This window comes from Lithobates pipiens, unplaced genomic scaffold (assembly GCF_037356315.1).
Source record: "Lithobates pipiens isolate NorthernLeopardFrog02 unplaced genomic scaffold, aLitPip1_a1.2 Scaffold_148, whole genome shotgun sequence".
Taxonomy (NCBI): domain Eukaryota; kingdom Metazoa; phylum Chordata; class Amphibia; order Anura; family Ranidae; genus Lithobates; species Lithobates pipiens.
The window spans coordinates 241,394-256,921 of record NW_027507737.1 but is presented as its reverse complement, the minus strand read 5'-3'; the positions used below and the strand labels follow the sequence as shown (position 1 = coordinate 256,921).

At 48.9% G+C, this 15,528-nt stretch overlaps 1 protein-coding gene across 1 annotated transcript; it reads left to right on the top strand.

Moving 5' to 3' along the window:
* The first annotated feature begins 288 nt into the window (after positions 1-288).
* LOC143981401 (kazal-type serine protease inhibitor domain-containing protein 1-like) lies at positions 289-6,558 on the top strand. Its single transcript, XM_077479230.1, has 4 exons — positions 289-739; positions 3,596-3,756; positions 5,515-5,662; positions 6,455-6,558. Exons 1-4 carry the CDS (start codon positions 289-291, stop codon positions 6,556-6,558), a joined length of 864 nt encoding a protein of 287 aa, XP_077335356.1.
* Positions 6,559-15,528: the final 8,970 nt, after the last annotated feature.

Below are 15,528 nucleotides of genomic sequence, written 5' to 3'. Positions count from 1 at the left end.
TTGGTCGTTGGCATATACAGTGAGGTGTCCTCCTCTGATGGGAGTCTCTGCCTCTTGTTTTGGAATTCAGCCAGTTGTAAATCTTGTGTAAATTAGGGGGCCACAGGTAATCAGGAGGAGGTCGGGGGAAGGGAGAAGATGCCTGTCCCAGCAGGGGGTTACAGGACACTTGCAGCCATGAATAAAGGCCCCTCCAGGTGTGAGGGGGTTAATGTATTTACCCCTTGAATATATAAAGAGAGGAGTGAGCTCTCCACTCTTCCATTGTGGTCTCCGGTCTCCTCCAAGATGTTCCAGATCCTGTTCCTTGGGTTGTCCCTCCTGTCCTTCCCTTCTCCGGCTCTGCTCAGGATTCTGCCCATAAGAGGCTGGTCCAACGAGGTGGAGGCCACCCACAGCTGTGTGCCGTGCCAGGAAGAGCGCTGTCCTCCGGCACCCCAGCGCTGCCCGGCCGGCAGGGTGAAGGATCGCTGTGGCTGCTGCTGGGAGTGTGCCAATGTGGAGGGGCAGATGTGTGACCTGCCCGGGATGAAGCATTATTTTGGGACCTGTGGAGAGGAACTGAGATGCCAAGTGAAAGTCGGGCAAAGCGAGGAACCCCATTGCGTCTGCCCCAGCCAGGAGAACGTGTGCGGCACCGACCGCAGGACCTACAAAAACATCTGCCGCTTACAGGAGGCCGCCAGGACCAGGCTGAGGACAGAGCTGAAGGTGCAACACACAGGACCCTGCCAGGAAGGTGAGTCCCTATGGGTGCCACAAGGAGGGAAGGGGAGCTTTGGCCACTGGATGGCTGGAAGGCCAACCACAGATCTAGGATTTGTAGCAGTTCAGTTGTGGGTTGCTGAAGCGGCAGCTTCTATCAAAGGTTTCCCGGCACCTTCAAGATTAAGGGTACTTAGACAATGCAATGTGTACTGTATGTGACCAGCCTTGGTCTATACCTGGCAAAACAGAGAACATCAGGATATTACAAGTACCGTGCCACCCTAGGGAAAAACAAACTGCTTTTGAGACCAGCTGACACCATAGAATAAAAGACCAGCTTGTATCCAAAACCTGAGAGTGGCTGGCACCATAGACCTTAAGGTTGATGGGGACCATAGACCCTTAGACTGGTCTGTACCATAGAATTCAAGGCTGGCCCCGTACCATAGAGCCTGAGACTGGCCTGTACCATAGAATTCAAGGCTGGCCCCATACCATAGAGCCTGAGACTGGCCTGTACCATAGAATTCAAGGCTGGCCCCGTACCATAGAGCCTGAGACTGGCCTGTACCATAGAATTCAAGGCTGGCCCCGTACCATAGAGCCTGAGACTGGCCTGTACCATAGAACTCAAGGCTGGCCCCGTACCATAGAGCCTGAGACTGGCCTGTACCATAGAATTCAAGGCTGGCCCCGTACCATAGAACCTAAGACTGGCCTGTACCATAGAATTCAAGGCTGGCCCCGTACCATAGAGCCTGAGACTGGCCTGTACCATAGAATTCAAGGCTGGCCCCGTACCATAGAGCCTGAGACTGGCCTGTACCATAGAACTCAAGGCTGGCCCCGTACCATAGAGCCTGAGACTGGCCTGTACCATAGAACTCAAGGCTGGCCCCGTACCATAGAGCCTGAGACTGGCCTGTACCATAGAATTCAAGGCTGGCCCCGTACCATAGAGCCTGAGACTGGCCTGTACCATAGAATTCAAGGCTGGCCCCGTACCATAGAGCCTGAGACTGGCCTGTACCATAGAACTCAAGGCTGGCCCCGTACCATAGAGCCTGAGACTGGCCTGTACCATAGAACTCAAGGCTGGCCCCGTACCATAGAGCCTGAGACTGGCCTGTACCATAGAACTCAAGGCTGGCCCCGTACCATAGAGCCTGAGACTGGCCTGTACCATAGAATTCAAGGCTGGCCCCGTACCATAGAGCCTGAGACTGGCCTGTACCATAGAATTCAAGGCTGGCCCCGTACCATAGAGCCTGAGACTGGCCTGTACCATAGAACTCAAGGCTGGCCCCGTACCATAGAGCCTGAGACTGGCCTGTACCATAGAACTCAAGGCTGGCCCCGTACCATAGAGCCTGAGACTGGCCTGTACCATAGAACTCAAGGCTGGCCCCGTACCATAGAGCCTGAGACTGGCCTGTACCATAGAACTCAAGGCTAGCCGTAACCAAAGGAACCATAGACTGGCCTGTCCCATAGAACTCAAGGCTGACCCCGTACCATAGAACCTGAGACTGGCCTGTCCCATAGAACTCAAGGCTGGCCCCGTACCATAGAACCTGAGACTGGCCTGTCCCATAGAACTCAAGGCTGGCCATGACCATAGGACCTGAGACTGACCTGTGCCATGGAACCAAAGGCTGACTAGTCCCATAGAACAGTGTTTCTCAACTCCAGTCCTCAAGGCGCTCCAACAGGTCAGGTTTTTAGGCTTTCCATTATTTTGCACAGATGATTTGATCAGTTTCACTGCCTTAGTAATTACCACAGCCGTTTCATCTGAGGGAAATCCTGAAAACATAACCTGTTGGGGCGCCTTGAGGACTGGAGTTGAGAAACACTGCCATAGAACCTAAAGATGGTCGGTACCATAGAACCTGAGGCCCATGTCTGAGAGCCTTGTTTAAGAACCATGTCTGAGATTTGGGCCTGAGAACCATGTCTGAGGTCCATGTCTGAGAACCATGTCTGAATTCTGGGCCTGAATACCACGTCTGAGGTCCATGTCTGAGGTCCATGTCTGAGGTCCATGTCTGAGGTCCATGTCTGAGGTCCATGTCTGAGGTCCATGTCTGAGGTCCATGTCTGAGATCCATGTCTGAGGTCCATGTCTGAGGTCCATGTCTGAGGTCCATGTCTGAGGTCCATGTCTGAGGTCCATGTCTGAGGTCCATGTCTGAGGTCCATGTCTGAGGTCCATGTCTGAGGTCCATGTCTGAGGTCCATGTCTGAGGTCCATGTCTGAGATCTGGGCCTGAGAACCATGTCTGAGGTCCATGTCTGAGGTCCATGTCTGAGGTCCATGTCTGAGGTCCATGTCTGAGATCTGGGCCTGAGAACCATGTCTGAGGTCCATGTCTGAGGTCCATGTCTGAGGTCCATGTCTGAGGTCCATGTCTGAGATCTGGGCCTGAGAACCATGTCTGAGGTCCATGTCTGAAAACCGTCTCTGAGATTTGGGCCTGAGGTCCATGTCTGAGAAAGGTAATAGCTGAAGAATTTTGATGCAAAATAATCGAAGAAGGTGTAACGTATCACCCGGAGAACAGCTGTGGACCACTAAGAACCACAGAGGAGGGCCACATGTGGCCCACAAAACACCAGATTCATGTTTTATCTCAGAGGAAAAATAGTTGCTGACACTGGTGATAATCTCCCGCCTCGCCAGTATATTCTGAGCATAAAAGAGATCTGGAGCTTGTCAACCAAATTTAGAAATATTAGCCCCAGCACGACAATAATTGTCCTTCATATGGGTGACATGTTTCAGGTGGTGGGTCTTTAGCCACAGCTGGATTTCCTGAGCGAGGATAGGAGGGGAGGGATGTGTATTCTGCTTTCTGTAATATTTCATCATGTCTTCTCTCTCCAGCTCCCCGTCTCCTCAGCTCCTTGCAGGACACGGCCGCTGTCATTGGTCATACGGTGATTCTGGGCTGTGAGGTGGCGGCACAGCCAATGGCAGAGCTGGAGTGGAGGAAGGAAGGCATCGAGGGTCCCCTTCCAGGGGACAGCGGCCACATCATTGTCCAGGTACTAAAATCATAAAATGTCCAGGAATCCCCCCATATACACAAGAATCCCCCCCATATACACAGGAACCCCCCATATACACAGGAACCCCCCCATATACACAGGAATCCCCCATATACACAGGAACCCCACATATACAGAGGAATCCCCCCATATACACAGGAATCCCCCATATACACAGGAATCCCCCCATATACACAGGAATCCCCCATATACACAGGAACCCCCCATATACACAGGAACCCCCCATATACACAGGAATCCCCCATATACACAGGAACCCCCCATATACACAGGAATCCCCCATATACACAGGAATCCCCCATATACACAGGAATCCCCCATATACACAGGAACCCCACATATACACAGGAATCCCCCCCATATACACAGGAACCCCCCATATACACAGGAATCCCCCATATACACAGGAATCCCCCCATATACACAGGAATCCCCCATATACACAGGAATCCCCCATATACACAGGAACCCCCCATATACACAGGAATCCCCCATATACACAGGAATCCCCCATATACACAGGAACCCCCCATATACACAGGAACCCCCCATATACACAGGAATCCCCCATATACACAGGAATCCCCCATATACACAGGAATCCCCCCCATATACACAGGAATCCCCCCATATACAAAGGAATCCCCCTATATACACAGCAATCCCCCATATACACAGGAACCCCCCACATACACAGGAACCCCCCATATACACAGAAATCCCCCATATACACAGGAACCCCCCATATACACAGAAATCCCCCCCATATACACAGGAATCCCCCAACATACACAGGAATCCCCCAACATACACAGGAATCCCCCAACATACACAGGAACCCCACATATACACAGAAATCCCCCATATACACAGGAACCCCCCATATACACAGGAATCCCCCATATACAAAGGAATCCCCCAACATACACAGGAATCCCCCATATACACAGGAATCCCCCAACATACACAGGAATCCCCCATATACACAGGAATCCCCCATATACACAGGAACCCCCCATATACACAGGAACCCCCCATATACACAGGAATTACTCATATATACAGGAACCCCCATATACACAGGAATTCCTCATATATACAGGAACCCCCCAATATACACAGGAATTCCTCATATACACAGGAACCCCCAATATACACAGGATTCCCCTATATACAGAGGAATCCCCCCACATACACAGGGATCCATACATATACACAGGAATTCCTCATATATACAGGGACCCCCACATACACAGGAATCCCCTATATACACAGGAATCCCCTATATACAGAGGAATCCCCCCACATACACAGGAATCCCCCAACATAGACAGGATTCCCCCATATACACAGGAACCCCCCAGATACACAGGAGTCCACCCATATACACAGCAATCCGCCCATATACAGAGGAATGTCCTCATATACAGAGGAATCCCCCCATATACACAGGAACCCCCCATATATACAGCAACCCCCCATATATACAGGAACCCCCCATATATACAGGAACCCCCCATATACACAGAACCCCCCCCCCATATATACAGGAACCCCCCATATATACAGGAACCCCCCATATATACAGGAACCCCCCATATACACAGAACCCCCCCCCCATATATACAGGAACCCCCCATATACACAGGAATCCCCCCATATACACATGTCCCCTGTACCTGATAAGGAGCCTCCCCCTTATACTCACCTGACCCCCACCTTTTCTCTCCGCAGTCTCGGGGGGGTCCTCAGAGACATCATGTGACGGGCTGGCTGCAGATACACAACGTACGTCAGCGGGATGCTGGGTCATATACCTGTCATGGACGAAACATGTATGGAGAGGTGACTACAACCGCCCGACTCACCCTCATCTCACCCGGTAAGAGGCCTGACCTCCTTCTCTATCACCCTATAGTAGGAGGGGCCAACTGAGATAATCCCTCTGTCTGTATCCCCCTGCAGTGGGAGGGGCCAACTTAAAGCACCCTATATCTGTATCACCCTGTAGTGGGTTGGGGCAACTTGAAGCCTTCTATGTCTGTATGACCCTGCAGTGGGAGGGGCCAACTTGAAGCACCCTATATCTGTATCACCCTGCAGTGGGTTGGGGCAACTTGAAGCACCCTATGTCTGTATCACCCTACAGTGGGAGGGGCTGATTTAGAACACTCATTTGTATGTACCCAGAATTTCCTTCTGACAAATTTCCATTGATAATTAACCCCCCCACTCACCATTTCTCCCCCCCTTCCTGGACGACGTCCTCCCTGACTCACCATCTCCTCACCCTTCTCTGTATAATCTCTACTCTTCCTGCACCAGTCCTTCAAACTCACCATCTCCTCACCCTTCTCTGTATGATCTCTACTCTTCCTACACCAGTCCTTCAAACTCACCATCTCCTCGCCCCTCTATGTATGATCTCTGCTCACCATTAACTCTCCATCTCTTCATCCCTCTATGTATGATCTCTGCTCACCATTAACTCTCCATCTCTTCATCCCTCTATGTATGATCTCTGCTGTTCCTGGACAATGCCCCCTCTCTGTATGAACTCTTCCCTCTCTTCACCATGCCCCCTCCAGTTCTCCTTCTCCCCCTCTGTAAGATCCTTACTCTTCCTTTGTCATGTATCCACCTTGACTCACCTTCCCTAAATATCATTCTCCAGACTCTCCGCTGGCCCCTGAGGTCTCGCGTCACCTCGTTGGCGTCTTTGATATGACAGATGATGAAGATGACTTGGGAGAAGGGCCATCCGGGTCCCATGAGTGAGGTCCGTGACCACCTGAAGATTTTTCATCCTGACGTCTTGTTGGCCTGTTTTGGAAGTATTAGGTGGTCCTCTGCCTTCGAGGAGATGCAGAACCACCAAGCATTAACCCGGTTGTGTTCTGCAGTGACAATAGATCTGACTGTTGGTTAGTCCTGAGGACAATGTTGTTCTGCAATCCTCAGCCATCTGTAGATCAGAACAGTGTGCATTGCTGAGGACCCAAGAGTAGTAGAACCCAAAGTAAACCGGGGACCACCCGTCGTCTTGTGCACCTCCAGTTCTATTTAATGTTATGGTCACTGTGTGACATTTAAATGTGCTGACCTTGTCAAACCTATGTTACTGATTTTGTAAGTAATACGTTGTGTAATATCAGCGATACCCCGTGTACCTTAGTGTCTGCTCCGACCACATCCATATCCCCCTCCAGAAGAATTGTATCCAATGTATCAGACCGGAATGTAATGAGAAAAGCTGCTTTATGTAGGATGGAGAGTGTAATCATCCCAATTCCCATCTCATCCTCTCCTGATGGAGCATTGTGTCCGCCCAGCCCTCAGCCCTTTCGGGGGAGATTTTGTAATGGGACAGAAATGAAAACCGCAGAGTATCACAGCATAGGGTAGTATCCTCTTTCATTTTGATAACATCAAAGTATTGCACTCGCAAAAGGAACCCTTGTACATATCAGCAGTGTGCTCCGACTCCCGTTCCAGCAGCTTGTGGCTCCTGGCGCTGAAATCAAGCAATTATAGGGGCTTCTGCACTATGCTGCTGAGCTCTGAGGTTGTCATTTATGTGTAATCTTAAATCATCTTATCATTGATGGACTCATCTTATCATTGGATCTTTGTGGACTCTGCATTCCCATTCCTGTTGCCAATTCCAAGTCTTCGGTGAGAACTGTTGCAGCTATTTAATGACATAACTAGATGCTTTATACATTGTTGCAGTCTTTCTATGGTGTATATCAGGTCCAGGTGATCACATTTGTGTTGCTATTTGTAATTGATTTTGTAAATAAGAATTTAATGAGGAGGCGATTCGGCATTGTGAATAAATAACTCGACCGAACTTGGGGTCACTAAGGAGCCCATTGCTGTCCCTTAAAATTGTAAATAAAATTTACTATAGAAGAGATTGTGTGTTGGGGTCACTGCAGAGCCCATTGCTGCCCCTTAAATCTGTAAATTCAGTTTACTATAGAAGTGATTGTGTGTTGGGGTCACTGCAGAGCCCATTGATGTTCCTTAAAATTGTAAATAAAACTTACTATATAAGAGACTTTGTGTTGGGGGTCACTGTGGAGCCCATTGCTGTCCATTAAATCTGTAAGAAGAGATTGCATGTTTGGGTCTTTACAGACCCCATTGTTATCCCTTAAATATTGATTGGTGCCCCCTCTGTGTGTTACATTGATCTGTGTCTCCTCTCTCTCCTGTGTCACATTGATTTTTGTCCCTTCAGTATTCTCTGTGTCACTTTGGTCTGTGTCCCCCTTGTCTTCTGTATGTCACATTGGTCAGTGTCCCCTTTGTCATCTGTGTGTTATATTGATCAGCATCCCCTCAGTTTCCTCTGTATCACACTGATCACTGTCCCCTCTGTCTCTGGTGTGTCACAGCAATCAGCGTCCCCTCTGTCTCCTGTGTGTCACATTGGTCAATGTTTTCCCATCACCTCGATGTCACACTGATCAGTGTCCCCCATCAGCTGTGTGTCACATTAAACAGTGTCCCTTCTGTTTCCTAGGTGTCACATTGATCAGTATCCCCTCTGTCACCTGTGTGCACATTGATCAGTGTCCCCCTTGTCTTCTGTGTGTCACATTGATCAGCGTCCCCCCATCACCTGTATGTCACATTGATCAGTGTCCCCCTGTCACATTGATCAGTGTCACCTGGGTGTTACATTGATCAGTGCCCCTTCTGTCTCCTGTGTGCACATTGATCAGTGTCCCCTGTCTTTTGTGTGTCACATTGATCAGTGTCCCCTGTCTTTTGTGTGTCACATTGATCAGTGTCCCTGTAACCTCCGTCACCTGTATGTCACATTGATCAGTGTCTCCCTGTCACCTGGGTGTCACATTGATCAGTGTCCTCCCATCACCTTAGTGTAACATTGATCAGTGTCCCCTCATCACCTGTGTGTCACATTGATCAGCGTCCCCCTGTCACCTGGGTGTCACATTGATCTGTGTCCCCCTGTCACCTGGGTGTCACATTGATCAGTGCCACTTTTGTCTCCTGTGTGCACATTGATCAGTGTCCCCGTCACCTCCATCACCTGTGTGTCACATTGATCAGTATCCCCTCCTCACCTGTGTGTCACATTGATCAGTATCCCCCCATCACGTGTGTGTCCGATTGATCAGTGTCCCCCCCCCTCACCTGTGTGTCACATTGATCAGTGTCCCCCCATCACCCACGTGTCACATTGATCAGTGTCCCCCCATCACCCACGTGTCGCATTGATCAGTGTCCCCATCACCTGTGTGTCACATTGATCAGTGTCCCCCCATCACCTGGGTGTCACATTGATCAGTGCCACACTTGTCTCCTGTGTGCATATTGATCAGTGTCCCCGTCACCTCCGTCACCTGTGCGTCACATTGAACAGTGTCCTCCCATCACCTTAGTGTCACATTGATCAGTGTCCTCCCATCACCTGTGTGTCACATTGATCAGTATCCCCTCCTCACCTGTGTGTCACATTTATCAGTGTCCTCCCATCACCCACATGTCACATTGATCAGTGTCCCCCCATCACCCACATGTCACATTGATCAGGGTCCCCCATAACCTGTGTGTCACATTGATCAGTGTCCCCCTATCACCTGTGTGTCACATTGATCAGGGTCCCCCATCACCTGTGTGTCACATTGATCAGTGTCCTCCCATCACCTGTGTGTCACATTGATCAGTGTCCCCCCATCACCTGTGTGTCACATTGATCAGTGTCCCCCCATCACCTGTGTGTCACATTGATCAGTGTCCCCCCATCACCTGTGTGTCACATTAATCAGTATCCCCCCATCACCTGCATGCCACATTGTTTAGTGTACCTCCATCAAATGTGTGTCACATTGATCAGCGTCCCCCTGTCACCTGGGTGTCCCATTGATCAGTGTCCCCCCATCACCTGTGTGTCGCATTGATCAGTGTCCCCCATGACCTGTGTGTCGCATTGATCAGTGTCCCCCATCACCTGTGTGTCGCATTGATCAGTATCCCCCCATCATCCGTGTGTCACATTGATCAGTGTCCTCCCATTACCTATGTGTCACATTGATCAGTGTCCCCCATCACCTGTGTGTCACATTGATCAGTGTCCCCCCATCACCTGTGTGTCACATTGATCAGTGTCCCCCCATCACCTGTGTGTCACATTAATCAGTGTCCCCCCATCACCTGTGTGTCACATTGATCAGTGTCCTCCCATCACCTGTGTGTCACATTGATCAGTGTCCTCCCATCACCTGTGTGTCACATTGATCAGTGTCCCCCCATCACCTGTGTGTCACATTGATCAGTGTCCCCCATCACCTGTGTGTCACATTGATCAGTGTCCCACCATCACCTGTGTGTCACATTGATCAGTGTCCCCCCATCACCTGTGTGTCACATTAATCAGTGTCCCCCCCATCACCTGTGTGTCACATTGATCAGTGTCCTCCCATCACCTGTGTGTCACATTGATCAGTGTCCTCCCATCACCTGTGTGTCACATTGATCAGTGTCCCCCCATCACCTGTGTGTCACATTGATCAGTGTCCCCCCATCACCTGTGTGTCACATTGATCAGTGTCCCCCCATCACCTGTGTGTCACATTGATCAGTGTCCTCCCATCACCTGTGTGTCACATTGATCAGTGTCCTCCCATCACCTGTGTGTCACATTGATCAGTGTCCTCCCATCACCTGTGTGTCACATTGATCAGTGTCCTCCCATCACCTGTGTGTCACATTGATCAGTGTCCCCCCATCACCTGTGTGTCACATTGATCAGTATCGCCACCGGGTAACTGCGATTGAGGCCAGATCATATTGGCCCCATAAAAAATGATGAAAGGAATTTGGTTACGAAAGACCAAGAGAAGGCGAAGGTTTTGAATGGATCTTTCTCCTCCGTTTTCATGAAGGAAAAAGGGGGATATAGTAACTAATGTTATTAACACATCACAGAATGAACCCTCGTGGCTAACAGACGACAGTATCAGAAGTAGACCATTGTATTTATGGACAGTTTACTGACTGGAATGGTACCAGCTGAAAAAAGGCCAACATGGTACCAATATTGAAACTAGGGCAGAAATCTATTCCTGGAAACTACAGACCAGTCAGCCTAACATCAATAGTATGTAAACTCTTGGTGGGGATGATAAGGGACTATATACAAGATGTTAGTAATGAGAACGGTATCATTAGCAGTAATCAGCATGGATTCATGAAGAATCGTTCTTGCCAAACCAATCTACTAACCTTCTATGAGGAGGTGAGTTGCCAGCTAGATAAAGGAAGGCCCGTAGATGTGGTGTATCTAGATAAAGGAAGGCCCGTAGATGTGGTGTATGTAGATAAAGGAAGGTCCGTAGACGTGGTGTATCTAGATAAAGGAAGGCCCGTAGACGTGGTGTATCTAGATAAAGGAAGGTCCGTAGATGTGGTGTATCTAGATAAAGGAAGGTCCGTAGATGTGGTGTATCTGGATAAAGGAAGGCCCGTAGACGTGGTGTATCTAGATAAAGGAAGGTCCGTAGACGTGGTGTATCTAGATAAAGGAAGGTCCGTAGATGTGGTGTATCTGGATAAAGGAAGGCCCGTAGACGTGGTGTATCTAGATAAAGGAAGGTCCGTAGACGTGGTGTATCTAGATAAAGGAAGGTCCGTAGATGTGGTGTATCTGGATAAAGGAAGGCCCGTAGACGTGGTGTATCTAGATAAAGGAAGGTCCGTAGACGTGGTGTATCTAGATAAAGGAAGGCCTGTAGATGTGGTGTATCTAGATAAAGGAAGGCCCGTGGACGTGGTGTATCTAGATAAAGGAAGGCCCGTAGATGTGGTGTATCTAGATAAAGGAAGGTCCGTAGACATGGTGTATCTAGATAAAGGAAGGCCTGTAGATGTGGTGTATCTAGATAAAGGAAGGCCCGTAGATGTGGTGTATCTAGATAAAGGAAGGTCCGTAGACGTGGTGTATCTAGATAAAGGAAGGCCTGTAGATGTGGTGTATCTAGATAAAGGAAGGCCCGTAGATGTGGTGTATCTAGATAAAGGAAGGCCCGTGGACGTGGTGTATCTAGATAAAGGAAGGCCCGTAGATGTGGTGTATCTAGATAAAGGAAGGTCCGTAGACATGGTGTATCTAGATAAAGGAAGGCCTGTAGATGTGGTGTATCTAGATAAAGGAAGGCCCGTAGATGTGGTGTATCTAGATAAAAGAAGGCCCGTAGACGTGGTGTATCTAGATAAAGGAAGGCCCGTAGACGTGGTGTATCTAGATAAAGGAAGGCCCGTAGACGTGGTGTATCTAGATAAAGGAAGGCCCGTAGACGTGGTGTATCTAGATAAAGGAAGGCCCGTAGACATGGTGTATCTAGATAAAGGAAGGCCTGTAGATGTGGTGTATCTAGATAAAGGAAGGCCCGTGGACGTGGTGTATCTAGATAAAGGAAGGCCCGTAGACGTGGTGTATCTAGATAAAGGAAGGTCCGTAGATGTGGTGTATCTGGATAAAGGAAGGCCCGTAGACGTGGTGTATCTAGATAAAGGAAGGTCCGTAGACGTGGTGTATCTAGATAAAGGAAGGTCCGTAGATGTGGTGTATCTGGATAAAGGAAGGCCCGTAGACGTGGTGTATCTAGATAAAGGAAGGTCCGTAGACGTGGTGTATCTAGATAAAGGAAGGCCTGTAGATGTGGTGTATCTAGATAAAGGAAGGCCCGTAGACGTGGTGTATCTAGATAAAGGAAGGCCCGTAGACGTGGTGTATCTAGATAAAGGAAGGTCCGTAGATGTGGTGTATCTAGATAAAGGAAGGTCCGTAGATGTGGTGTATCTGGATAAAGGAAGGCCCGTAGACGTGGTGTATCTAGATAAAGGAAGGTCCGTAGACGTGGTGTATCTAGATAAAGGAAGGCCTGTAGATGTGGTGTATCTAGATAAAGGAAGGCCCGTAGACGTGGTGTATCTAGATAAAGGAAGGCCCGTAGACGTGGTGTATCTAGATAAAGGAAGGCCCGTAGACGTGGTGTATCTAGATAAAGGAAGGTCCGTAGATGTGGTGTATCTAGATAAAGGAAGGCCCCGTAGACGTGGTGTATCTAGATAAAGGAAGGCCCGTAGATGTGGTGTATCTAGATAAAGGAAGGCCCGTAGACGTGGTGTATCTAGATAAAGGAAGGCCCGTAGACGTGGTATATCTAGATAAAGGAAGGCCCATAGATGTGGTGTATCTAGATAAAGGAAGGCCCGTAGACGTGGTGTATCTGGATAAAGGAAGGTCCGTAGACGTGGTGTATGTGGATAAAGGAAGGCCCGTAGACATGGTGTATCTAGATAAAGGAAGGTCCGTAGACGTGGTGTATCTAGATAAAGGAAGGCCTGTAGATGTGGTGTATCTAGATAAAGGAAGGCCCGTGGACGTGGTGTATCTAGATAAAGGAAGGCCCGTAGACGTGGTGTATCTAGATAAAGGAAGGCCCGTAGACGTGGTGTATCTAGATAAAAGAAGGCCCGTAGACATGGTGTATCTAGATAAAGGAAGGCCGGTAGACGTGGTGTAACTAGATAAAGGAAGGCCCGTAGACGTGGTGTATCTGGATAAAGGAAGGCCCGTAGATGTGGTGTATCTAGATAAAGGAAGGCCCGTAGACGTGGTGTATCTGGATAAAGGAAGGCCCGTAGATGTGGTGTATCTAGATAAAGGAAGGCCCGTAGACGTGGTGTATCTGGATAAAGGAAGGCCCGTAGATGTGGTGTATCTAGATAAAGGAAGGCCCGTAGACGTGGTGTATCTGGATAAAGGAAGGCCCGTAGACGTGGTATATCTAGATAAAGGAAGGCCCATAGATGTGGTGTATCTAGATAAAGGAAGGCCCGTAGACGTGGTGTATCTGGATAAAGGAAGGCCCGTAGACGTGGTGTATCTAGATAAAGGAAGGTCCGTAGACGTGGTGTATCTAGATAAAGGAAGGCCCGTAGATGTGGTGTATCTAGATAAAGGAAGGTCCGTAGACGTGGTGTATCTAGATAAAGGAAGGCCCGTAGACGTGGTGTATCTAGATAAAGGAAGGCCCGTAGACATGGTGTATCTAGATAAAGGAAGGCCCGTAGATGTGGTGTATCTAGATAAAGGAAGGTCCGTAGACGTGGTGTATCTAGATAAAGGAAGGTCCGTAGACGTGGTGTATCTAGATAAAGGAAGGTCCGTAGACGTGGTGTATCTAGATAAAGGAAGGTCCGTAGACATGGTGTATCTAGATAAAGGAAGGCCCGTAGATGTGGTGTATCTAGATAAAGGAAGGCCCGTAGACGTGGTGTATCTAGATAAAGGAAGGTCCGTAGACGTGGTAGGAAGGGCCGTAGACGTGGTGTATTTAGATAAAGGAAGGCCCGTAGATGTGGTGTATCTAGATAAAGGAAGGCCTGTAGACGTGGTGTATCTGGATAAAGGAAGGTCCGTAGACGTGGTGTATCTAGATAAAGGAAGGCCTGTAGACGTGGTGTATCTGGATAAAGGAAGGTCCGTAGACCTGGTGTATCTAGATAAAGGAAGGTCCATAGACGTGCTGTATCTAGATAAAGGAAGGCCCGTAGACGTGGTGTATCTAGATAAAGGAAGGTCCGTAGACGTGCTGTATCTAGATAAAGGAAGGCCCGTAGACGTGGTGTATCTGGATAAAGGAAGGTCCGTAGACGTGGTGTATCTAGATAAAGGAAGGTCCGTAGACGTGGTGTATCTAGATAAAGGAAGGCCCGTAGATGTGGTGTATCTAGATAAAGGAAGGTCCGTAGATGTGGTGTATCTAGATAAAGGAAGGCCCGTAGACGTGGTGTATCTAGATAAAGGAAGGTCCGTAGACGTGGTGTATCTAGATAAAGGAAGGTCCGTAGATGTGGTGTATCTAGATAAAGGAAGGTCCGTAGATGTGGTGTATCTAGATAAAGGAAGGCCCGTAGACGTGGTGTATCTAGATAAAGGAAGGCCTGTAGACGTGGTGTATCTGGATAAAGGAAGGCCGTAGACGTGGTGTATCTAGATAAAGGAAGGTCCGTAGACGTGGTGTATCTGGATAAAGGAAGGTCCGTAGACGTGGTGTATCTAGATAAAGGAAGGCCCGTAGACGTGGTGTATCTAGATAAAGGAAGGCCCGTAGACGTGGTGTATCTAGATAAAGGAAGGTCCGTAGACGTGGTGTATCTAGATAAAGGAAGGCCCGTAGACGTGGTGTATCTGGATAAAGGGAGGCCCGTAGACGTGGTGTATCTAGATAAAGGAAGGCCCGTAGACGTGGTGTATCTAGATAAAGGAAGGCCCGTAGACTTGGTGTATCTAGATAAAGGAAGGCCCGTAGACGTGGTGTATCTGGATAAAGGAAGGCCCGTAGACGTGGTGTATCTAGATAAAGGAATGCCCGTAGACGTGGTGTATCTAGATAAAGGAAGGCCCGTAGACGTGGTGTATCTAGATAAAGGAAGGCCCGTAGACGTGGTGTATCTAGATAAAGGAAGGCCCGTAGACGTGGTGTATCTGGATAAAGGAAGGCCCGTAGACGTGGTGTATCTGGATAAAGGAAGGCCCGTAGACGTGGTGTATCTGGATAAAGGAAGGCCCATAGATGTGGTGTATCTAGATAAAGGAAGGCCCATAGACGTGGTGTATCTAGATAAAGGAAGGCCCGTAGACGTGGTGAATCTAGATAAAGGAAGGCCCGTAGACGTGGTGTATCTGGATAAAGGAAGGCCCGT

Excerpts from the sequence above, each read along its gene's own strand:
- LOC143981401 (XM_077479230.1), top strand. The coding sequence starts at position 289 with ATGTTCCAGATCCTGTTCCTTGGGTTGTCCCTCCTGTCCTTCCCTTCT. Across the intron at positions 740-3,595 it reads CACAGGACCCTGCCAGGAAG|CTCCCCGTCTCCTCAGCTCC; the intron begins GTGAGTCCCTAT and ends TTCTCTCTCCAG. Across the intron at positions 3,757-5,514 it reads GCGGCCACATCATTGTCCAG|TCTCGGGGGGGTCCTCAGAG; the intron begins GTACTAAAATCA and ends TTCTCTCCGCAG.